This window comes from Hemicordylus capensis, chromosome 2, assembly GCF_027244095.1.
Source record: "Hemicordylus capensis ecotype Gifberg chromosome 2, rHemCap1.1.pri, whole genome shotgun sequence".
NCBI classification, from domain to species: Eukaryota; Metazoa; Chordata; class Lepidosauria; order Squamata; family Cordylidae; genus Hemicordylus; species Hemicordylus capensis.
Window position 1 is genome coordinate 315,319,803 of NC_069658.1, and position 24,818 is coordinate 315,344,620.

The 24,818-nt window shown below is 42.9% G+C and overlaps 1 protein-coding gene across 4 annotated transcripts in view; it reads right to left on the reverse strand.

Annotated features, from left to right (window-relative positions):
• The window catches only part of ATG7 (autophagy related 7), a 145,018-nt gene that overhangs the window by 112,520 nt on the left and 7,680 nt on the right, over positions 1-24,818 (reverse strand). For all 4 annotated transcript variants that reach the window (XM_053297918.1, XM_053297916.1, XM_053297919.1 and 1 more), the window contains exons 5-15: positions 23,939-24,055; positions 20,790-20,939; positions 19,692-19,780; positions 18,866-18,987; positions 17,565-17,655; positions 16,979-17,123; positions 16,378-16,536; positions 8,265-8,459; positions 4,009-4,212; positions 3,635-3,750; positions 1,894-1,969 (exon numbers count right to left, since the gene is read on the reverse strand). In XM_053297918.1, the coding sequence (XP_053153893.1) occupies positions 1,894-1,969; positions 3,635-3,750; positions 4,009-4,212; positions 8,265-8,459; positions 16,378-16,536; positions 16,979-17,123; positions 17,565-17,655; positions 18,866-18,987; positions 19,692-19,780; positions 20,790-20,939; positions 23,939-24,055 (1,464 nt within the window). The remainder of the gene's footprint in view (positions 1-1,893; positions 1,970-3,634; positions 3,751-4,008; positions 4,213-8,264; positions 8,460-16,377; positions 16,537-16,978; positions 17,124-17,564; positions 17,656-18,865; positions 18,988-19,691; positions 19,781-20,789; positions 20,940-23,938; positions 24,056-24,818) is intronic.

Consider the following 24,818-nt stretch of genomic DNA (forward strand, 5'->3'; position numbering starts at 1 on the left):
TTGCAAATGGCTGCCATGCATGTAATTTGTATTTTATTGTAAGCTGCCCAGAGACTTGTTTTGTGCAGGACATAACTATGTTAAACAAACAAGCTGTTCTGCCCCCACTGCTGGATCCACCCAGCCCCCAGAGAGGAGCCAGTGCTGATGCTGCCTCACCTCCTTGCTAGCCCTGCTCCAACTTCCCACCCAGGCACTATCTTCTTTTTCCTTGCAGGGCGTGTCACTGCTGGCTGCTTGCATGGTGTGCCCATGAGATGACGCTTGGCACTTGGGGACTGGTGCCTGGGCTTCCCATTGCTGGCCGCTGTGCTATTAAGCCAGAATTGGGAGCAGCTCTCCTCCATGCCCTCTTTTTCTCCCACTGGCTCTCTTCCCCTTTAAGCATGGACGAGTATGATGCCTGGAGAAAAGAGGAGCCAGCAGGAGAAAGAGAGGAGCCACCGCAGTTTGCTCAACCATGTCCCAGCCAGAAAAAGAAAGCCTCAGCAGCCACATACGTACTCCGCACTGTCACCCACAGAGCATACTGTGTAAACAGCTGAGGGTAGCAGAGGAAAAGGGTGCACTTGGGAACAGGAACTAGGGGTTGGACGAGGCAACATTAGTGTTGGCTGCTGCACAGGGGTGGGAAAGAGCCAGCAACAGGGACCTTCCTAGAGCACCTTCCTTATGAGGCAAGGCTACAACACCTGGGGCTTTTCGGTTTAGAAAAAAATACGACTGCAGGGAGACATGATAGAGGTCTATAAAAGTATGCATGGTGTGGAGAAAGTGGATAGAGAGAAATTTTTCTCCCTCTTACATAACACTAGAACTAGGGGTCCCATGAAACTGATTGCCAAGAAATTTAGGTCCAACAAACAGAAGAACTTTTTCACACAACGCAAAATCAACTTGCGGAATTCTCTGCTGCAATTCCTTGGTCTTAGCTATTAGTTTAGATGGCTTTAAGAGGGGTTCGGATAACTTCATGGAGGAGAGGTCTATTAACAGCTACTAGTCTGGTGGCTATAGGCCACCTCCAGCCTCAGAGGAAGGATACCTCTGAGTACCAGTTGCAGAGGAGGAACAGCAGGAGAGAGAGCATGCCCTCAACTCCTGCCTGAAGGCTTCCAGTGGCATCTGGTGAGCCACTGTGTGAAACAGGATGCTGGACTAGATGGGCCTTGGGCCAGATCCAGCAGGGCTGTTCTTAAGGATAGGGCTGCATGTTGCCATTTGCCTCTAGCAGCAAACAGCAGGAAGCTGGAACTGTAGGAGGTACCTGGATGCCTGGGTTGCCATTTCACCAAAGGTTGGCCCTACATATGAACCTCACTAACTACACAACACCTGTTTAACTACAATTTATATTCACTGCCTCTTGCTATAGGATTTCAGTTCATGCCATTCAGAATTCAAACACTGAGAAACAGCTAACAAGGTGGGTGGCCCTCAATGAAAATATTTCAACTAAACTAACTGCAACCAACTTATTGGTTGGTTTTTACTACTCTAGTTCTTATTGACCCATCTGTCAGTTTTGCATCTGGATAAAGATAATAAATACTTGAGACAGTTTTTTCAACAGCAATTCCTGTTGTATTCATAACTCTGCTTACTATTCTGTCCCAGCACAACATCCCTACAGCAGCTTCTACCTTTTGTTTCTTTTTAGACTGCAAGCCCTATAAGAACAGGGAACCATCTTATTTTTATTCTTTTTTCTATGTAAAGAATGCTTTAAGAACTTTTTCTTGTTGAAAAGGGGTGTATAAATAGTAGTAGTAGTACTGAATTTTGTTATATCACATAACACCTAGGAATATTTGTAAGGTACTAAACTAGAAAATTAACAAATTAGAAGAGAAAAACAACACACACAACTGTATTTATTCCTGGTTTACTAACCTGGTGAGGCACAAGACCAAGAGAGGTGGGAGGCTCATTCATTCGGTCATCACTACTGCTAGCAACAGCATAACCGCTTTTTAAAAGAAGACAGAGAGAAAGAGAAAGATAATCCTGTGTTCTGAATAGTTTGAAATTTTAATCTCAATCTTTTTTTAAAAGTGGATTTACGGTTATTCTTTTGCCTCCTTCAAATTTAGAATGAGCAGTTATCTACATCTGTTTGTAGCAGAAGGAACTGAAAGACATACAGTTATATTGATCTTCCCACCCACTCCATGGGAAGAGGGGGAAAAAGATTTCATCTATATTTGAGATAATCAAATATACAGTTAAAAGACCTAGATTAATCTCTGTTTTATATATTTTGGAAATAATGTACAGGGGAATCCTGTTATACATGGGACATTGCGTTTCATGGGGGCGGGGGCACGGATAGCGAATCAGTGAATAACCGAGCATTAAAGTGAATGCAGATTGGGGAGTTAGGTTCCTGCACCGCCCCAAGTTGCTCCCAAAATGGACGAAACAGGCCAAATAAAATGCCCTACCATGCTCCACTACCTGCAAGGAGTCCAAAGATGCCCCACCAAGAACAAAACAATAGGCCGGAAATAGCTTTTGACCTTTTTCCCCCTCTCAAAGCAGTGTGCCATAAAGTGGCTCCATAAGTCAAAACGGCAGCCAGAAATGACCTCCAAGGTCATCTCCAGCCACCCCCGACCTGCGGATAAGCAGGCTTAACCCTTTTTTTGCTGTGGTTTTTTCCACGTATACTGAGGTTGGGTGTCCATTACCCGACCGCAGATACGTGAAACTGCAGGTTCAGGATCCGTGATTAATGAGGTCCTCCTGTATATCTAATGGCCGACATAATGCACCATAGACAGCAGATGGTTCTGCACCATCTGCAAGTGTCTAATACAACTCTTCTACTAATACATAAAATTGCACAATCACACTTGCATAACACTACCACTGGAAATAATGGATGTGTCACACAAGCACAATTGCTTAGTTTTACATATTAGCACAAGAATGTTTTTGAACAACAGTGTTGGCATTGTTTTTGATACCCACAGCACCAAAGAACCACCCGATGTATGCTGCATATCAAAGTTTGTTTGTCCCTTAATTAAATAATTCTACATATGGTTAACTCCCAATAGCTTCCTCAAGATTTTTTTCCCATGTAGTCTCTAGTGTATAAGGTAGGTATCTAAAATAGTTAGTCTCTATTCTGATATGCTGAAAGAAATTTATCACATAAAATATTCGATTTTCAATTGTTTTATCTTACCAATGGTGCAATTGTTGCTTCAAGATTAAACATGAAAAGGGAAAACAGGTATCCCTATCTAATTCTCTAAAAATATCAAGACTGGGAAGCAGGATAATATACTGTTGACAGTGTCATTCTTCAAGTAATGGAATTCCACCATCACCATCCCCCAACTCTGCATTTGTTCAAGGTAAGAAACAGGGTTTCTATTACCCTTTCCACCATCAAAAGATTGTTCTGCCAAAAGTGAAATTACCATTGTGATTGGCTATAATTAGACACTTGTTTTGTTCTTAAGACAATACCTATCTATTAAAATACATTCATTTTTACCCTTCTTCATTATAAATCATTTTTTAAACTTGTTCATCAAAGGTATGCTGCAAAGCCAAAAGTTGAGTCTATTTTGTACCTATAATTCTACAAACCATTACCCCATTCCAACAAATTGTAACTTACCCTTCTGGGTGTTGTAAAATGGATACCATTAGTTCTACTGCAAGGGCTCCTGCCACCATGGCTAATCCCGGCCGACTGACTGTGCACTGCTGATCTAATGTCCTATCCCTGGTGGACTACAAAGAAATTAAGCTTTCACAAGGGTCTTACTTTAAACTGTTATCCCTAGTTTTACAAAGTGTTTTTAAATAGATGTAAACAAATGAGCCACTATGCCGACACCCATTTGGCTGTCAGAAATATTCCTTTCAGCATGCCTTTTTTAAAAAAAGAGCTGGGGGGGGAGAGAGCAGGAGGGAGAGAGTGTTTTTTCATACATACAAATAACCCTAAAATCAACCCAATGAATGGTAATGTACACAAAGTCTACTTACATCTCCTGGTGCTACAACATCATTGCAGAAGTAGCAACCGAGTTTATAGCCAGGAATGTTTGAAAAGAGTGATGAGCCCAAAAGATCAGCTGAACCAGAAGGATTATTACAGGGAGAATCGCCCACTTCTTGATGTTTTGGTTTCTTTAATCCATGCCTCATCACAACAAATGTGTCAAATCCCAGTGCAGCATTGATTACCAGCTTTACAAAATATTCAAAAGAAGAGATAATGATGTTCAAGACAAATTCAGTTCAAGGAAGCAAACTATTATATACCAGTATTTATATATAAAGATGACCTATCTGAGACAGAGGAATGGCTTCTTCAGCCACAATGCCAAACCATGGTTTGCAGCTATGTGAACTAGCCTTGAATGAATCCTGGGTTTACACACTCACTCATTCCCTTGTGCAGTGCCGTCCCTAGGGGTGTGTGGGGCTGGGGCTGGGGGCAAATCAGCATGTGCAGGGCCTCCTTAACATTTCATATCACTACAAAATCACACTGATTGATGGCATACAGTGTAAATAGTGTGAGTGAGGTTTTTGGACATGTCCAACCAGCTTGGACATATAAAGCATTCTAAAGAAATAAAAATAAAAAGCACAACACATGCTTCACAGTTTTCAGACCTTCTGGGTTATAAATCAACTTGAGCATAGTGCGTTCATAAGTAAACCAACTATTGTTTGTTCCACTACTTTTTGTAATTTTCTGCCATGAAACAAGCCACTTTAAAAAAAAACAAAAAACATTTATATCCCGCTCTTCCTCCAAGGAGTCCAGAGCAGTGTACTACATACTAGGGGTGTGTCCGAACCGGTCTGGAGGCCATTCTAAAGGCTTCCGAACTGCCGGACCGGTTCGGACCTGGCCGGTCCGGGTGGGGGGGTCTTCCTTTAAGGTCGGGAGGGCTTGCTTACCCCTCCAGCCTCTTTGCCCCCTCCAGCGCCCATATTCTACAGTGTAATTGGGGCGCTGGAAACCAGCCGCCCCTGCCCCCCCCCGCGAGCGGATTAGGGCCAAAAGTTAAATACGATGACCAGGTAGACCAGGGTAGACCGGGCCTCCGGCGGAAGTTCCATCCGGCGTCCTATCACACACGCGCGCACCCAAGGCCCCAGTTGGGCTGGGACTTTGCCGAGAGAGGAGCTCTGTTCGCGAGCTCCTCTCTTTTTTAGAAAACAATGTGGTGAGCACTCGGGGTGGGGGGAGGTGGGAGGGAGGGGGGGCGGGGGCGGCTGGTTTCCAGCGCCACAATTACACTGTAGAATACGGGCGCTGGAGGGGGCAAAGAGGCGGGAGGGGTAAGCAAGCCCTCCCCGCCCTAAAAGAAAGCCCCCCCTTCGGTGCCGGTCCGGACTGCTCCGGACCACGCACATCCCTACTACATACTTGAGTTCCTCCTCACAACAACCTTGTGCAGTAGTTTAGGCTGAGAGAGAAGTGACTGGCCCAGAGTCACCCAGCTAGTTTTAGATAGGGTTTTTTTAAACCAACAATTTGTCCAATCCACTTCAATTTAAATATACATATTCCTCCCACCCTGCCTACATATCTGCTCAATACCAAAGCCCTATGACTAGTCATTCCAGGACAGGTGATCCAAAGGCTGGGGCAGGAAGGGGGGCGTTTTACCCTTTTTTATGAAGGCAAAGGGCAGATTATTCCATATGGGGGTAGAATGATGGTCTGGGGAGCAGGGGGAGGCTTCAGTTCCAGACATTTTTGTAGTTTTCTGCCATGAAGCAAGCCACTTATAGGACTTTTTGGATGGGTTTTTTTTTTAATTATTCAAGAAAAAAATTAAAGACCAAGCATTTGTCCAATCCACTTCAATTTAAATATACATTATCCTCCCACACTGCCCTACATCTCTGCTCAATACATCTCTGCTCAATAATGGCAAGCCAATCCCTAAATATTCGGGGGGGGGGGAGGTAACCACAAAAAGGAAATCACATCATATCTCCATTACTAAAATAAAATAAAATATAATATAATATAATAAAAAATAAATAGTAAAAATAAATAATAAATAATAAAAATAAATAATAAATAATAAAATAAAATAAATTACTAAGTCTGGGCTGGGCAGAGGGTCTGCAGAGAGCTCTGGTGCTGGACACTCTCTGCCTGCCTGCTTGCTTGCTTCTTTCCTGAGCTTCAGGCTTCAGGAAGGCCTGCATGGAGGCCTCTCTGGAAGCCCCACCCACCCACCGAACAGCTGAGAGGTGGGGAGAGACAGAGCTCTAGAAGTCTGCTTGAGAGCCTTTCAAGTTGCACAGAGACACAAAAGATCGGCTCCGGCTGGGCTGCAGGGAAAAGATAAGTGGCTGGGACTGGGGGAGAGAGGAGGGTAGGCTGCACTGCAGTGTGCCAAGAGCAGGGCCTGTGCCAGGGCGGGGCAATTGCTCCAGTCACCCCACCGTAAGGACAGCCCTGCCCTTGTGCACTGCAACTCACACCCCAATTTGTGGAAACATCCAAACTGGCAAACTGTGGTTTGCACTTCGTTGCACAGTTTGATCCTGGTTTGTCAGGTCAACTGAACTTGCAAGCTATGGCTTTTTGCAAGCCAGGGAGTGAAGGGAGTGTCTGCAGTGTGCACAGCAAGGAAACCATTTTCAAGGGTAAGCATCCTGAAAGGCTCACATAACCTTTGTCTGCAATTCTATCTGAACCAGTTTGAAATCTTCAGTTTCACCTGAACTTGCTATACCAAGATTCTGAAGCCTCAACTTAAAATTTAAGTTAAACATGAGGCAGAGAAAGAGTTTAGAAACCTATTACAAGAGGTGGTTGGTTTGAATCCCCGCTGGTGTGTATCCTGGAATATGGGGAACTCCTATATCGGTCAGCAGCAATACAGGAAGATGCTGAAAGGCATAAACTCATACTGCATGGGAGATGGCAATGGTAAACTCCTCCTGGATTCTATCAAGAAAACCACATGGCTCTGTGGTCACCAAGAGTCAATACTGACTCAATGGCACAATATTTATATGCCAATAAGATAAAATAACAATACACATTTTAAAAGAGACACAGGCTTACCTCACTATCTGCGTACTCGCCATCCATGGTTTCATGTATCCGTGGTCAGGTAATGGACACCCAACCTCAGCATACACACACACACACACACACACACACACACACAAAATCGGGCCAAAAAGGGGTTAATTCCACATATCCGTGGGCCAGGGGTGGACAGAAATGACCTAAGTTTTGTGTGGTATATACATTTGCTAAATAAACCAACTGGTATTTGGGCTACAGAATAGTGAATGACATCCAGTGCAGTGTTAGGAGTGTGAAGCAGAATCTGCACCATCGCAGCAAGGGCTGCTCTGAGCTCAGCCAAAGGTTTATTGAGCAGCAGAGTGAATATGCAGGGGGAAGGGGGAACCATTTTTCACTGCTTTCACCCTCCCTCCAAAAGTGCTCTTTGGCTTCCATGAATACATCCCGGAGAAGGAAAAGGGAAGAAAAGTTACTTCCCGCTCCCCCTCCATATGCGCCAGCTGCAAGACTAGCCTTTGGCTGAGCTCCACAGCAACTTTGAGAGTATAGCTCCTGCTCCATTCTCCCAACACTGAGTTGGATGCCAGCAGTGACTCTTGATCCTTGTCTTCTCAGTAACCTAAACAGGCTTAATCAAAGGATAGTGCGTGAGTAAGTGAGAGTGCACACCCACACACCTGTGAGTTCCTTTCATCTCATAGATTAATTTCATCGCTGATCCTTCCAAAGACTGAAGACAACAGGAGAAAATGTACCATGTAAACTTTTCCTACAAACATAAAATGTATTTTCCATTTTAGTTTAAAATGTATTTGGGGGTTTGAGTGGGGAAAGCTGCTGAAAAAGGAAGGTATAGCCATAGTATAAAAATGTTCCCTTCAAAATTTAAACAAATATGCATACAAAGGGTCTCTTCGTGAAATCCAAGCCAGAAATCTAACGTGAAATAATTTCTTTAAAAGTTCTAGCACATCAGTGAAGCTGAACCACTGGCATTCATACTGCCAACTAAGTTGTTTGTCTTAGATCTTCAGTTGTGGAAGATTTCAGGCAAAAGGCAGCTAAAAACCACTAGGTCACCGAAAAATGTGCACCATTGAAAAGCTATATTCATGTTTAATTAGCAACCTCAGATATTGAGCAAGTGCTTTTGAACAGCTATCAAGCAAGGATGTGCTGCTTATAGCATAGCCTCTGGGATACAAATGAAGCACATGTACAGTACCTTTCTCTTGCTGGCTGCAACAACAGCAGGAAGCCATCGGCTTTCCCTGGTGTCCATTAATAAGAAGATGACATCATGAGCATCAATTAATTTTTCCAGCTGCGCCACATCCTTACGAGCCTGCTCCAAGGTGACTTCAGAAAAATTCACTGGGTGACCAGGCATTGGAATACTCATATTAAAACCTTCCGCATTCTAAAAGTGACACAGACAGAAAAGCAGCACTTAAATAGAATACTTTTATACAGAATGTACCTTAAGGCATAACTTTTCAAGACAGAGGCAGGAACTATGTTTTAATGTTTTGCTTTTTAAATTCATGTGTCAAATTTGTTTTAGAAGTAATTGAGTCCTATCCTACTGGCTTCGAGAAGTTTATAATATTTAGAAGGATAAATATTTTTCCAATGCATTTTTTAAACAGGCTGCACTCCCTCTTAAAGAAGAAGTGCACAGATTGAGGTACACCTGAACCCAGCAATGTCTACAGATGTTCGACTGCGGTGGCCGAGAGTGCTTTTTACTACCTTCGGGTAATGCAGTTACAAGGATCAAGAAATATTGACTCAGTTCATCAGCCAGACAAAAATCTTACTGGTCAGATGGTTCCTCAAGCTTTGTTGGTACATGTGTGCTGTGTGGAAGGAGCTACACTAGCATGCCACATTGAATAAACACAATCATAAACGTTTACCTGGGAGTAAGCATAATTTAATTCAATGGGACTTACTTCTGAGTGGGCATGCATAAGAGTGCACTGCAGGGGTTCTTAACCTTGGGCCCCCACATGTTGCTGGACTACAACTCCCATCATCCCAAGATATGGCCTTTGTGGCTGAGGATGATGGGTATTGTAGTCGAAAAACGTCTGGGGGCACAAGGTTAAAAAACCCTAGTGTACTGTAATTTAAATACTACTCGTTCAATAAGTCTGTTGTAAACAAGACACACGCCCTACTCTGAAGCAATGATGTTACAACCCTCTAGTCAGTGATGCTGCTGTTGGTTGGTGGGGTGAGCTTTTGAGGGGGTTTTTTAAGTGGAGATGCATGCAGCCATGGAAGAAAGCAATGGGAAAGAAAGGGCTGCCTCTGCACCAGGGCTTTGCCTGCAAAAAGAGCCCATTCAGCAAAGCAAGTACCTACCCCGCAAACTGCTTTCTTCATCGCATCTAGCCACAGAGGACGGAAGGCAGTCAGATGCACTTGCCCTGGTGATAGGGCTCTCTCCATAGGCAGAGCTCAATCATGGAGGCAGCCTCTCTCCCCCACTGTTTTCTTCCACACTTGGGTCCAAGCCTCAAAGGAGAAAAGTAGAGAGTGAGGTGCTCTCTCCATGACTGAGTTCTGCCTACATAGGAAGCTGCCATATACTGAATCAGACCATTGGTCTATCTAGCTCAGTACTGTCTACACAGACTAGCAGTGGCTTCTCCAAGGTTGCAGGCAGGAATCTCTCTCAGCCCTATCTTGGAGATGCCAGGGAGGGAACTTGGAACCTTCTGCTCTTCCCAGAGTGGCTCCATCCCTAGAGGGGAATCTCTTACAGTCTTCCATTCATATGCAACCAGGGTGGACCCTGTGTAGCTAAGGGGACAAGTCATGATTGCTACCACAAGACCAGCTCTCCTCTCTACAGCGAGAGCCCAATCAGAGGCAAGCACTTCTGACCTGATTTCCTCCACAGCAACTAGACATGAAGGAGAAAAGCAGTTTGGAGGTGCTTGGTTTGATGATTGGGCTCTCCCCTTAGGCAGTCATAGCGGTATCCCCTCCTTTCCATCTGCTTTCTTCTCTCATGGCTTTGATTCCTTGGAAGAATGTGTGTGTGTGTGGGAGGTCCCTCTATGGATGACTGGGCTTTCCTCACCCCCACCCAGTGATAACATGAGGATTGAGGCTGCGAGGTGTGTGGGGGCGGGGGAGAATCTGCAATTACACTCATCTGACTTTATTTTATACTCATCATTGATGAGTAGACGAGTGCATTTCCCAAGCCCTGAAAAGTTGCTTCCCTACTTAGAGAATTCGGATCCAGTCATCCATGCATTCATTACATCCAGACTAGACTATTGTAAATGCACTTTACATAGGCCTGCCTTTGGAAATGTATGGAAGCTTCAGTTATTTCAAAACACCACTATGACGTTTTTAGTGGGGACAGACCAACAGAGGCATGTTACACCTATCCCAATACAATTCCTTTGGCTGCCAATTTGCTTCCAGGTCCAATTCAAAGTTCTGGTTTTAACCTTTGAAACCCTTTATGACTGGAGATCAAGCTACATTTATAGGTCACATCTTCCCACATTAAGCTGCCCAGTCACTGAGATCTGCCACCAAGCATCTATTTTCTGGACCGCCATTGCCAAAGCTTTGAGTTTTAATAAAAAACAAAACAAAACATGAATTCATTAAATAAACTAAACTGCATCTAGGAAGAGTCACTGTTAATTTACAGTGCTGGCTGCAAACAAAAAAAGCAGTCACAGAATGACAGATCAATGAATCTGTTACGCAGACAAAATATTAAATAGAACAGGTGCAAGTACAGTGGGTGAGGAAACTAGAATATATAGCGCAACATAAAAATGAAGCACATACTTGGAGAATGATGGATATTTCAGAGCTCCTTGGTACCGGACAGCTGCTTTATGAACAGTTAATGCAGCTGACTGCCCTTACAAAGACAGACAGACATCAGCACAGAACACTAAGGGCCATCTCAGACACTGTAGCTCTCACTGACAGGCTGGACAGCTGTCACCAATACAAGCAGAAGAGGTTAACCCACGAAGCACTTTGGCTGTCAGGAAATCACCATTCCGCAGCAGACAAAATGCAAACAGTTATATTGTATTATACTTTACGGGCTTTGCTAATTTTGTGAGCCACCTCAAGGACTGGAGGAGCAGGATATAAATATTCTAAATAAATAAAATAAACTAGAGTAGTTCTTGCATCAGCAAGCATAACTCTTGCACACGTTGTACGATAGATAGCAAGTACATTAGCATCATGATCACCACTGTATGTCAGCAGTTACTCCTGCTAACTGAGCAAAGAGGCACCTTTTAAAGTGGTGATTCTCTTATGTTTAACAGAGGGAGAGTACCTGGTCCTATCCAGCCCCAGCACAGCATCCCTCCAGTGGCTGTTGCTGGTGTCTACCTTATGTTTCTTTTTAGGTTGTGAGCCCTTTGGGGACAGGGAGACATTTTATTTATCTATGTAAACCACTTTGGGAACTTTTGTCGAAAAGTGGTACAGAAATACTTTCAGTAGCAGGCCCCTTACATGATGTCAGCAACTATGTCACAAATCCCTCCCTCTTCCCGTGCCATTTTGAATTGCCTGCCAATTCTCCCCTCCTACCTTCTTTGTGCCTACTCTCTCCTGCACTCATTTGCCTCATCTTATGTGGGGATAGAGATGTGTCTAATTTTCCAAGGCCAATGGTAGTAAAGCACTAAGTAAAATACATATTCTCAGAGGCAAAAGGTGTTGGGTAATGCCCTAATTTCTCTCCTTAGAAAATGAAAAAGACATTAGAGTGAAACAGACACAGAAAAAGATAATGCTGAAATGATATTTAATAGTATTTTATTATCCTTGAGCTCCTTGGAATCTTACACATGAAACAAAGTTGGTCCTTTGGGCTCAACTTGGATTCAACTGAGTGGCCCACATCGCGGGGGGGGGGGGGGGGGATGCATGTTTTTTCTCTGTTGGCTGCTGGGACTTTGTCCAGCTACAAGCATCTCAGTTCCTTCCATTACAACTAAACACAGTTTTCATACAAGTTAAAAATAAAAACAATGTGCTTATCTATGGAACTGAAGTTTCTGAAAACTATCAGCAAGTAGCTTCTGAAAACAAAAACATTTGCTAGTGAAAGAATTAAAATTGCTAGTTAAAATTGCTTGCGAGTGATACAGTGTGTCAAACTATTTAAAGAATACTTAAAAATCAAGAAGAGTTACAGCACAATCATATTTGCCAGTTAAAAATGAGGGTATTTGAAAAGAAGTGCACGTGTCATTTTTACTTGACTATCCTCCAGAGTGGTGCTCACACCACAAATGGAAGCCATTTCCCCCACCTGCCCCTTGTTGTTGCAGCCTCTAGAGTTGTGGAAAACAGCCATTCCTGAGGGCTGAGGGATTCTTGGTATCAATGTGTGATGCAGCATGGATGGATGTAGGGGAAGAAGGTAACTCCAAGCAACCAGGTAGAGCCAAGAAGAGGTTTTGCAATGGCAGAGCATTAATCTGGATACCTGCTGCCCTCATTATTTGTGTGTCCACAGACACAAGCAAAAAGCAGGTTCACACTTGAGAACTACAAAATACATATAAAAGCCAGATATCAAATATGTTATTTATAGTGTAGATCAGTATGTTGACCAGCAGATGGCACACAAGGCTTTCTATTACAAATTAAATAATCTTTCCATTTCATATTAAAATAAGCAAAATACATTGGGCTTTTTGAACTGATTACTTTTGATTCTGGGCCCTCTGAAGAGGATATACATCTTCAAAAGGATCGATTAAACCCATATCTAATCCCTGCTAACTGGACAAAGAGGTACCTTTTAATGTGGAGATTCTCTTTATTTAGCAGAGGGAGAGTAACTGGCCCTATCCAGCCCCAGCACAGTACTTCCAGTGACTGATGCTGGTGTCTCTCTTCTGTTTCTCTTAGATTGTGAGCCCTTTGGGGACAGGGAGCCATCTTATTTACCTATTATAAATTATTGTTGTTGTTGTATTAAAACCAAATCTATCTTTCCAGAAAGGCATTTGAATATTCCTCCCTCATTCAAATGTAACAAGTTAATTTTTCTATTATTGCAATGTCCCAGGATTTAACAAACAACTAGTGGGCCCGGGCACAGAGCATCTGCGCCTCTAGTTGGGCCCAGCCAGGCTAGACTGGCCCGCCAATGCTTCCTCCATGCAGCCAGACCAGGGCCCGCTGCTGCTGCCACCTCACCGCAATGGGTGGGCCAGGGCCAGGCCATCCTGCTGCCACCTCCCAGCACCTCCTCCCAGCTGGTGGGGCTTTGCCTGCCTTCCACCCACCTCCTCAACGCTGCCATTATTTCTCCCTGCCGCCGCCGCCCCCTCTTTCTGGCTGGTGAGGTTTTGCCCACCATCCGCCCACCTCTTCCTCCACCTCTGCATCGCCACCATTATTTCTCTCTGCTTCAATGCTGGAACACTTGCACGTTCTAGAGCATCTGCGCATTAGCACTTGATTGCTCCCCTCACCTCAGAGATCTCTCCTCCCTCACCTGAGCTGCAGTCCTGCTCCTCCTCCATCCTGTTGCTTCCATCCCCTTCACCCTTCTTGGTCGTGGCTGCAGCACTGCTGCCTCCTATTGGCCAATCTGCAGCCCCCTATCCCCAGAGACCTCCCAACCCTCACCTGAGCCCTGCTCCTCCCCCCAGGAGCAGCAGCAGTGGTTGACCGGGCCGTTCCTCTCTGCCGCCACCACCACGGCTGCTTGTTCCCCTCAGGCCGGTGACAGGCCTGGGCCCGTCCCCTGCCCGCCTGCCTCCCTCTGACAATGACTGGGGCCGTTCCTCTCTGCCGCCGCCACCACGGCCGCTTGTTCCCCTCAGGCCGGTGACAGGCCTGGGCCCGTCCCCTGCCTCCCTCTGACAATGACCTCGGTAGCCCCAAACAGCAGCAGTGGTTGACTGGGCCCTTCCTTGCTGCTAGTGCTGCCATGGCTGCTCATTCCCTTCGGGCTGCTGACAGGCTCGGTTCTGTCCCTTGCCCTTCTTTCTGTGTGTCTTCTCCCTCCTGTCTTTTTCTCTCTTTCTCTTTCCTCCACTCTCTCTTCCCCACTCTTTCTTCCCCCTCTCTTCATGTTTTTTTCTCTCTCTCCCTCCCTGCCTGAGTTAAGATTTTGTTCATCTTGTTTCCTCATCTAATTCACACAATGGCAGCCTCCTTCTCCTGAAGGAGCTCTTTCCTCCCTCACGACCTGTCTTTTGCAGACCCCTGCCAGGTATCCATAGATAGACAGAAAGATAGATATTCCTCTCCTCTACAATCAGGAACATCTTCCAACCAGTAATAGTTGCATTCCAACTCACCTTAACCATCACAGGCTCCTCCTCGGAATCCCCACTGCCCAATCACCACAGTGCCACAGGCTCCTCCCTGCTATCTGCATATGGAATCTCCACTGCCCAATCACCATGGTACTTCTGCTCTCACAGGCATCTTCTCCCCATCTGCATATGGAATCCCCACTGCCCAATCAGGTGCTTCTGCTTGTGAACTCTGTCAGCCAATCACCTCCTCCCCCTCAGTCAGCCAATCGCCTCCTTTCTGCCACATCCCCACGCATGCCCCGTCTTGGAGAATTAATAATATATATTTACCTCTGAGACCATGTGTAATATATATCTTAGCTGCCATGCATAGATTATTATAAAAAATTGAACAACAAAATGGGTTAACTGTATGAATCTGGTTTAATCTAGCAAGACCTGTCTTCATTTAATGTCAGCCTTATTAATTAATTAATAAGGCTGACATTAAGTGAAGACAGAGGTCTTGCTAACTTAGTCATAACTGAATATTGCCAAAGTATGCATTACGGCTGTGTACAGCTGTATGAATTAGGGTTAATTCATAATTGTCCATCTATATGCCTTTTTTTAAAAAAAAAAACTATTGCAAAGCAATCGCGGACCTCACTAGCAGGAACAACACTGTACTCCAAAAGCTTATTAGTTAGTAGAAACAAGAAAGGAAAACATACAAAGGGAAGAGTGAATGCACCAGACAGCAGCACCAGACTTCCATAACCTCCAACAGTGGAGGACAGGGGATATGACATCTAAACTGGGCCAATATGCATTTATCCACAATAGGTAGGCAGATCAAGTGAGCTGGGCCAATATGCATTTATCCACAATAGATCAAGTGAGCAGGGCACACTAATCTACAGCTTTGATCAAACAGCACAGGCCACGAGTGAAGGTTCACAAATCTTTGAGATCATTCATGAAAAGTTGCTAAGACAATAAATAGAGTTGGGGCTTTAAATAATCGTGTGTTGGGTTAACCCGCTTAAATGTCAATAAGAACAGTCTGGGGGTGCTTCTGGATCCAAACCTCTCCCTGGTGTCCCAGGTTGAGATGGTGACCGGAGGTGCCGTCTATCAGCTTCAGCTAATACTCCTGTTGAGTCCAGTTGAGATGAATGAACTCAAAACGGTGGTACATATGCTGATAACCTCTAAGCTGGATTACTGCAATGCGCTCTATGTGGGGCTGCCTTTGTACATAGTCCGGAAACTGCAGTTGGTTCAGAATGCGGCAACCAAGTTGGTCTCTGGGTCATCTCGGAGAGACCATATTACTCCTGTGCTGAAGGAACTACACTGGCTACCGATACATTTCCAGGCAAAATACAGTGCTTTGTATACAGAATCCACACCTTTTCCTAACCTTTTCCCTGAGCAATATCTGTTAAAAACTAAGTCTATACTTTATCCTAAAGGGCATCCTGGAAAAAGACTCAATTTCCAAGAAAGCCAGTAACTTGCTTTAAAGTCTGTCCAGACATTGTAAGGGACAACACAAGCAATGTAGTTGTTTTCCTCAACAACATGACTACCTCCAAGTAAGCTTATCAGTATTGACATTGCATGCAAAATGAATTTCAGAGCAGCTCTGGTGGTGCAGACATACCCAATGTTTGCTAGAATGGAATGGTAGTGGAGATTATCTCAGTTTAAAAGGGTTTTGCTTTTCTGTAACTGTGTGGGAAATACTGTGTGCTAAGTGACTCTATCCACTTAAGACTTTTACTCTTGTATTTAAGGTTTCCCTGATGAAGAGTTCAATGTAGCTAAATACTACTCTGACATAAATTCACCACAGCACCTTATTACTGAAAAGATCTTACTCTCATGGTTCCAAGTAAATTTAATTGTAGTTCTCTTTCCCTGTAAAAAGCTAGCTGCCCTAGCCTCTAGTATCAAGATTTCCTTGTGGTTTCGTTCTCTTTGAAGAGCATAAAAGAAATCCTGTAATTCAAACCAATTCATGTTTTGATTATTATCACATCTCAATACTGGACTTACCACTCCAGGGAATATTTTCTGAAGCCTATCTGCTGCTGCAAGCGCTTTGGACTTTCCACCCCCAAGACAGTCTTCAAACTCATAGAGTGGCTGCCGTACAGGGTTGGAATAGGAGATTTTTGCATTGTCCACAAACGTGATCTTCCTGACTCCCCAACCCTGAGTTTAAAAACACAACACACACATACACAAATGAACTAGTAATAATGCAAAACTAGTACCACCTGCTTATCACATGGGTTCAACATAAACATTATCCAACTAAAAATGAACAAAATGAGAGCAGGGAAAAACAGGGCATACAATCAGCACAATGGACCAAGACAGGCTGTTTTACACTGTCTGGGGAGGAGACTGATAGGTTGGAATGTTGCCCCCACCCTCATCCAGTAAGCCATAGGAGGATTATTCATCCACAGGTTTGAACCATCCGTAACTCTCTGTGGTGCACACAGGAGGCAGACAAGAGGAAGTGGAAGTGACAAGGTCCCCTCTGTGGGGGAATTTGTAATAAATGTTCACTTCTCTGTTTTGCTTCAGAGATTCCTACACAAAAATAATGAAACAATATTAGAATGTGTGGAGTAGCTTCAGTACTTGCCATCAAGGTTCTGGCTACACTACAACCTAGCGTACCAGCTCCTAGGAGAAGACACTTCACAGACACAACTTTCTCCAGGTCCAGGGTAGGCACTAACCGCCAGCACATCAATTTAAGATTAAGATCCACTGATGATTCAGCTAACCTACAAAATTAAGATAACACAATATATTGGGACATAAATTCTACTCTTCCAGCAGAAACATGTTGAATGCTTGACTGAGAACTGTTAATTCTGAAGCTGCCCGATAAATTAACATTAATATGCATGTACCCAGGATTACAGTCAGTAGATACTCTAGAAAAGGAGAAATGGTGTTAAAAGTTGCATGACACCTTTTGAGGTGAACAATCAAATGAATAAGTAACACAGAGAAACAGCTTCCACACATACTTCACTCAGACTCCAATTTTTATCTTATAACCTGCCAAGTTTTATTTCTCAGACACAACTGACTGCCCTAAACATAATAACTGTAGGGGGAAGAAGTGGGCGGGGGCCTCCAAAAAACAGGAAGTGTGCTGCTTTTTGGTTGTATTACATACTGCCCAGTAAAATCCGGTTTACGAAGAGTGTAAGACTTACCTTTTAGGGTCCATACACTCACTTAGATTGACCATTCTTGGACCCATACTTCCCTTTGGATTTTTCTCCCAGCCAACAGCTTTTGGAGAACCTGTTTAACCAGAAAACAGGTACATAAAAAGCACTGTGTTAAAAAAAAAATCCACACAGAATCAGTCCCTATAGACAGCATAAGATCAGTAAGAAACACTTAAATTATTACAGTCACTAAGGGAGTTCCCAATACAGGCCCACATCACTTCAATGACGCTCGGAACGTCCCTTCACTGCTTGCTCCCTACTCATTCCCTCACCCCCTTCCCGCCGCTTGCTCCCTGCTTGCTCCCTCCCCACTGCTCGCTCCCTTGCCCCCTCCCCGCCGCTCACTATCTCTCTATACAAAACACTAAGGTGGTCTGTGGCAAATGGTGCATGGCAAGCTCCACTCACAGAGTGCTTTACCAATCAGAGGTAACAGAGCAGGAGCACCGTGGTGACTGGGCAATGCAAATTCTATATGCAGATAGGGAAGAGGATCTCCACAATACAAAAGGGATAACACATGAAATCAAGAAATCTCAATCAGAATACCATCAATCAGAATACCATGTTAATGGAACACACAAATGCAGTGGAAAAATAAATACTAAATAAATGGTATAATCAGTCCATATATTCATATACTGCTGTCAAACATATTGTGCACAGAGGAGGAGCCAGGCTCCTATATGGACCCAGAGAGTATAGTTTCTAATGATGTATCCTTGATGTCTTTGATAATAAACCTCATGGGTCACTTAAGAAATGAAGAGTTATGGGTGCACACATTCCAAATCCAGGAAGCAGAGCAGCTGACTAAGATACCATTAACACGGTATTCTGATAGGGAAGAGGAGCCTGTGATGGTTAGGGTCAGTTGGAATGCAGCTGTTACTGGTGGGAAGATTGCAGAGGAGAGAAGAAAAGAGGAAATATATATATATATATGTACTTTGTGGGCGGAGCTTGCCATGCACCATTTGCCACAGACCACCTTAGTGTTTTATAGAGAGAGATATGACAGAAACAGCAGGTGTATGGTCTGCTGATAAATACAAGGGAAACTCTCAATAAGTACATTTTTGGATGAGATTGATTCTTTCAGATTTTCACTGAAGATAAGCAGCTCTTAATATATACAGTCAAAGCACAGAACTGCATTTTTTGCATCACAGACACTTTAGTAAGAAAAAATCCTCAAAGCAGGCTCTAAAGACTGAATCGCATCTTAAATCCTCAAAGCAGGCTCTAACGATTGAACCGCACCTTTCAAAATGGATTACCTGAACTCTGTGTCACTTGGGGAAGATTTATTTCAAACATGGTACTGTGTGAAATGTCTCTTGCTCCTTGCATAGTCCTGTCTCTGAAGCAGAGGACTTCAACTGTATGGAGATGCCTGCCCCTGTCATTGAGAAGAACTCTGTGATTAATAGCAGAGCTAACACACCAGAATTATTAACTGGCAATTCTTTGTAAGTGATGCCAAGAAAAATGTCCTAATGAGATTAGATTTGGATAGTAATACAGTACCATATACCAAACCTACGTGTCAGTTATGAAGATACTGAATGTTATAAGGATCAGTAAAACAAATCAAAGCAATAGAAGCAATTCCCGAGTTACTTTAGGCATGCCCAGGGGATTATGGACATTATTTTTCTTTCAACAGCAGGCCTCTGTGCTATCTCTTGATCCATTTGTGAAAGTCCCCTCAAGTTGAAAAGTAGTCTGCCACGTGACGCAGAGGACTGCTGTTTGAGAAACATGTCCAAAGTAATCTTCAGCAATCAGAGCTACTTGTGCCATTCTTTGGATCCTGGCCAGTGACTGGAACAGTACATTCTCTTTGTTCATAACAGATACCATGTCTATGTCAAGTCAGTCTAAATCACTGACAGGGAAGTCAGACAACCAAAACAAAACAGTGGCTTTGAAAGAAGTATCCATTCCATTTAAGAAGATCAATTTTGCATTAATGAAGCAAAATGATCCTATACATAAATAATCAGAAGTAAGTTCCACTGACTTCAGGTGGGACTTCCTTCCTAATAAGTATACTTAGAACTGCAGCATTTGAGAAAATTTCAAAGGATCATATAATAATACCATTTGTGTGCTACCAGGGCCAATATATTTCTCAGTGGCCATCCTGGATACTGGGCAAAATTACAGGGGTCGTAAACACCAAGTGTCACCTGCAAAGAAAAAGCTCCCATTAACACACCATAAGATAAGAGCTAGCTGTTTTCATAAGAGAATGCAATTTAACAAAATGTTTGATTTTGGTTTTCCAAAAGAAACCCACCCTCTTTTTTTCTTCTTTTTCTTTTTAAAGAGAGGAACAAGCATTTGAGTTACACTAGATAGTCAGGAACAAAAAAATCTGAGAATTCTTAGGCAATTCACCTTGTAATAAAATATCAACTGTACTCAACAGTGAAGGTATGCTATTTACATTTACTGTATGTGCACCAGGGATGCTGACACCCAGGCTAAATTACTCAATAATGCTATTCAGTTGAAAGTTAGCCTGGATGTCTGCCAGAATCATTTATACTGGAGGAAGGTGCCATATCCTAGTGGTAGAGTACATGTTCTGCATTCAGTGAGTCCCAGAGGTTCAATCCCTAGCATTTCCATGTAGGACTAGGCAGGATCCTGGTCTAAAATCCCTGGGGAGCTGTTGCCAGTCAATATAGACAATTCTCAGCTAGATGGTCCAGTGGTCCAAAGGCAGCTTCATATGCTCCATAAATAGGAAAGACACACACAATTAAGAACAGACCATTGCTACCTCACAGCATCATGTTGGTTCCCTAGAGCTTCCCAATTTGTAGGCAAGAATCAAATTAAGGCAAATTCAAAATGAAGACTCCAGAAAAGTGAATGAGCCACTTCCGATGCCCTGCCCTGGACTAAAGAAAGCAGAGCCACTTGCAAGAGAAGCCTGGAACCCATTGAGTGATTCAGGCTGGAGTCATTCCTCACTAGAAGATGCATAAATAAACTCCACTGAAAAGTCAGGTTTTACTATTCTGGCCAATTGCTTGTCTAAAAGCTGTTCAGCCTCTGAGTAAAGAGCTGCAGAGTTCAGAAGAGTCTAACAAATGTTTCTTTTGCAAATATCTAGCTAGGTGAAAAACTTTTTATTTCCTTTCCTCCCCAGTTTCAGTTATAGAATCTTGCACTCAAAACCGTACTTACCTTTTCCTTTTGATCTGGGAAGAAATGATCCCAGGTTTTAAGTAAGGACACAAGAACAGAATCATTATGGTACTTGATTAAAAAATAAGGCAGGGCTGAAAGACCTTCTTTCTGGCAAAGTTCATCATATGCATTCTGAAGTGCATGAATCTAAAAGAAAAAGATAGCAGATCTACTCCAGTTCATTTAACAATGAAATTTTGTTTACAGATTATTATAGTTATACAGTACATGCTTCTACTTTTATTATGGAGTTTATCAGCAAATTTAGTAATTTTAAAAGCGTTTTAGTGGGAATATTGAAGTCCCAATACAAACAAGACAATTTCCAACACTTACTATATTCCACGTACATTAAAAGTTACTGTAAACCTGTATATGATTCTCCATAAATGGACAGCCAAGAAGTCAGTTCATATTATAATGAATGACAATAATTAATTTACTTGCAACCAGAATATTTATATACATTTTAAAATGTATATAAAATACATACAACTGGGCTTTCAATCCTGCTCAAAATAACATACAGGAGAACCCCGATATTCACGGGGGCTTCATTCCGGGCTGCAGACGTGGATATGGAAAATACAAATATAGTCATTGGGGCTATGGGATCACAGGGGTTAGGTTCCCCTAACTCCTGTTTCTTTCCATGCTTTCTTCAGCATGCTCTGCTGCTCCCTGAGTCGTGCTGTGCCCCCCCTTTTTTCCCCACAAAGACGGGAGCCATTTTGTGGCTCACTTGAAGAAAATGGCAGCCAGAAATGACCTCCGCAGTCATTTCCAGTCACCTCCAGCCCACAGATACGCAAGGTTGGCATGTCCCCCGACACCTGCATATGCCAAGGCCGAGTGTCTTTTTCCTGACCGTGGATACACAAATCCGCAGATAACTAGGTCCGCCTGTATGCACAAGTCCTATAGATTCATTCATTCTCCCCCTCCCTCCCTCCCACACACACACCCCTTTTAACTCTGATGGAAGTAGCCAGCCCATCCCTCAGCAATGAACTTCAAGCCACTTTTGCAATATACTTGATCCTAATCAGAATTAAATCCTATTGATATCTCATCCTATGTATGAGAAGATCTTATATGCATATTTATGAACTCAGGGGAACATGGTAGCCCTTTAGTTCAATCAAGAGAAAGGCTTATATGCACGCCTCATATCATCAAAAGCAACTCCATCTGGACTCTGTTCAACCAGAACCTTGTATTAGTTAAAACAGAATTAGTTCTTGGCTCTAATAACTGCATCAAGTGGGAGTAAATAATGACCAATACAGTTAAGAGTCATATAAAGATTTGAACATATACTAGGGAAATTGAAGAAATAACCCATGTTTGATATTCCTGATTGCATATTCAGTCCATACTACATTCTACAATTAGAATGTTGTATCTGAGCTGGGAAGATCTGGATTTAAATCACGACTCAGCCAAGAAGCTTGCTGGGCGATCTTAGGTCAGTCACATGATCTCTCAAACTAAGCTACTCAAGAAGAAAATGCATGGGGGTGGTGGGGAAAAACAAGCATTGCCTTCTAGCTCCTTAGAGAAAGAGTAGGATAAATATGTGATAAATAAATAAAATACAACACACGCCTTTTCCATCATGACAGTCGGGGCTTCAGACAAGAAGAAATCCCAAGCTTGACAATCAGTTACTCAAGGGACCACCAATAGCCTAAAACAAATCTGTTTTATCTTTTGTAATATTGTTGCTGTTGTATTTTTAAATTAGGAACCATTTTGAATGCCTTGGCAGTATACAAAGTCAGTAAACAAGAAGTTAGTTTCCCATTCCCTATCTAGCTATGTTTTCTTCTCCAAGAGCTGTTGCACTCTCATTCACCCAAGACCTTGAGTTGTCAGCTGAAATCAGGGGCTGTTTATAGTGCTAATGTTAATTAACACATACTAAGAATCTGCCCTACAGACCTGTTATTCTTAGTAACATGTCACACAAAGACTTGAAGAGCAGGTTTATCAAGGTCAACTGCATACTTATTTGGATTGGTATGCTTATTATCCCACCCCCCGCTCCCAAAAAAGGGAAATACAAGCCAATCCAAAGTGCTATTTCTCATATTTTAGTACAATGATTCACATGACATTGCTATCTGCTAAGCCCACTTTATGAAGGTAAATATAAATTGATATATCAGTATAGGTTGTTTAAACTAGTACTCTGATTCAGTGGTATGTGGGGCTCCCATGAATTCAGACTTCCCTTTTCATTAAGGGTAAAGTGTAGAGATGTGCGGAATGGTTCACGGTTGGAATGTTCTGACCGCCAACTGGGCCGTTCCAAGCTTGGAACAGAACACCCTTCAAATGGAAGGCCTGTTCCGAGCTTAGAATGGAATGACCCTGTTCCAAGTGGGAACACTAAAAATGTTCTGAGCATTTATATACTGCCAAGGCACTCTTCTGGCCTCTGTGCACATGCATCAGCCATCTGCAAGGTCAGCACCACTATGCAAGTGGCTGCTGTATGTATGCAAAAGCCAGAAGAGCACCATTTTGGAGTCCAAAATGGCACTCAGAAATGAGGTTGTTCCCTCAGAACAACCAGCTTGACTAGGTATTTGCGTTCTCTTCCGAGATTGGAAAGGAACGCAAATGCTATTCCATGCACATCCTTAGTCAAGAGCAACTTTACACACACACACACACACACACACACACACACACACACACACACACAGAGCGCGCCACCAACCAAGTGGGGGAGAAAAGAGGACATTCATGTACATGGGATTTTTCTGCATGCGTTGATGTTCCCACATGCAAATGAACTTGCTGGACTGGGGTAATAGTGGCATTTGTAAATATAAAGAATAAACTAAATGTAGACTGTGTGCTCTTTTCAATAGAAAACCTGTCATTTTTCTTATGAAATTCTGTAAACCAACATTTACATGGATAGTGCCATAAAAATAATAAATCATGTTATTTTATATCTAATAACAAGGCTAAATTAACTTTTAAAAAACCTTTAAAGACACATTTATTCACCCAGGCTTTTTAACTAGAATTGTGGTTTTAAATTGGTTTTAGGTTGTAAACCGCCCAGAGATTCAAGTTTGGGGTTGTATACAAAACCAAACCAAACCAAGTTTTAGTATTTCTTTAAATACCTGAGCTGGAGAGAACTTTGCACTGAGGCACATGGGCTGCTGAACCAAAGTGATACCTTCTGGAAGGCAAAGTGCAGGGTAACAAAACCAGTAATAGAAACGATATCTTTTCAGATCCTAAGGGGGAAATCATAATATATTAGACATTTGAGAATATGAGTATATACACATCTCTACAAAAAGTAACACCTTGGAAAGGACTATTTGGACCAATTATTACAATTAAAATTAGCCATTTGGAGAAGGCTAATGGTGATATTACTAGCATCGCCTTGCAGCACCACATATCTGGATACTGCCATAGGCTGCACCGCATTAACACATGTTTGTCCAGGGACCACAGAGGACAGTGGGGAAGCATCATACCATCACAGGCTAAGAATATCATTTTGGAATAAGATTCCAAGAACCAAATATTAATGAAAACTAGGAACCAACATGTTTGTTGTGGCTTTTGGACCTTTAGAAAGTCATAAAACTGCACAAAGTTGATTAAGATTTGGCTGTGAGACACAGTGTTTTTTTATATTATGGAATGGGGGTTCTGGTCAGTCAGAAAACCCCACCAGGATTGCTTTTTGCTTTTATCTCACTGTATGTCAGACAGCTGGCTCCATTTAAACCACAGTGCACAAACATAATGACTTCTGCTAACAGCTCTACTCCAACAGATCACCAAAAGTCCCACATTTAAAAAAATAAAAAAAAGAGCAGCAGAGCCAATTAAAGATCACATAATGAAATTATTATCTAAGTTCGTTTTTGCATAATGTTATTTCCTCCGCTCCCCAAAAAAGAAAGCAGTGGTAAAAGAAATATGGGCAAGTGAGGGGAAATGGAATATACTGGAGGAAATGTACCAAAGTGGGGTACGGATAAG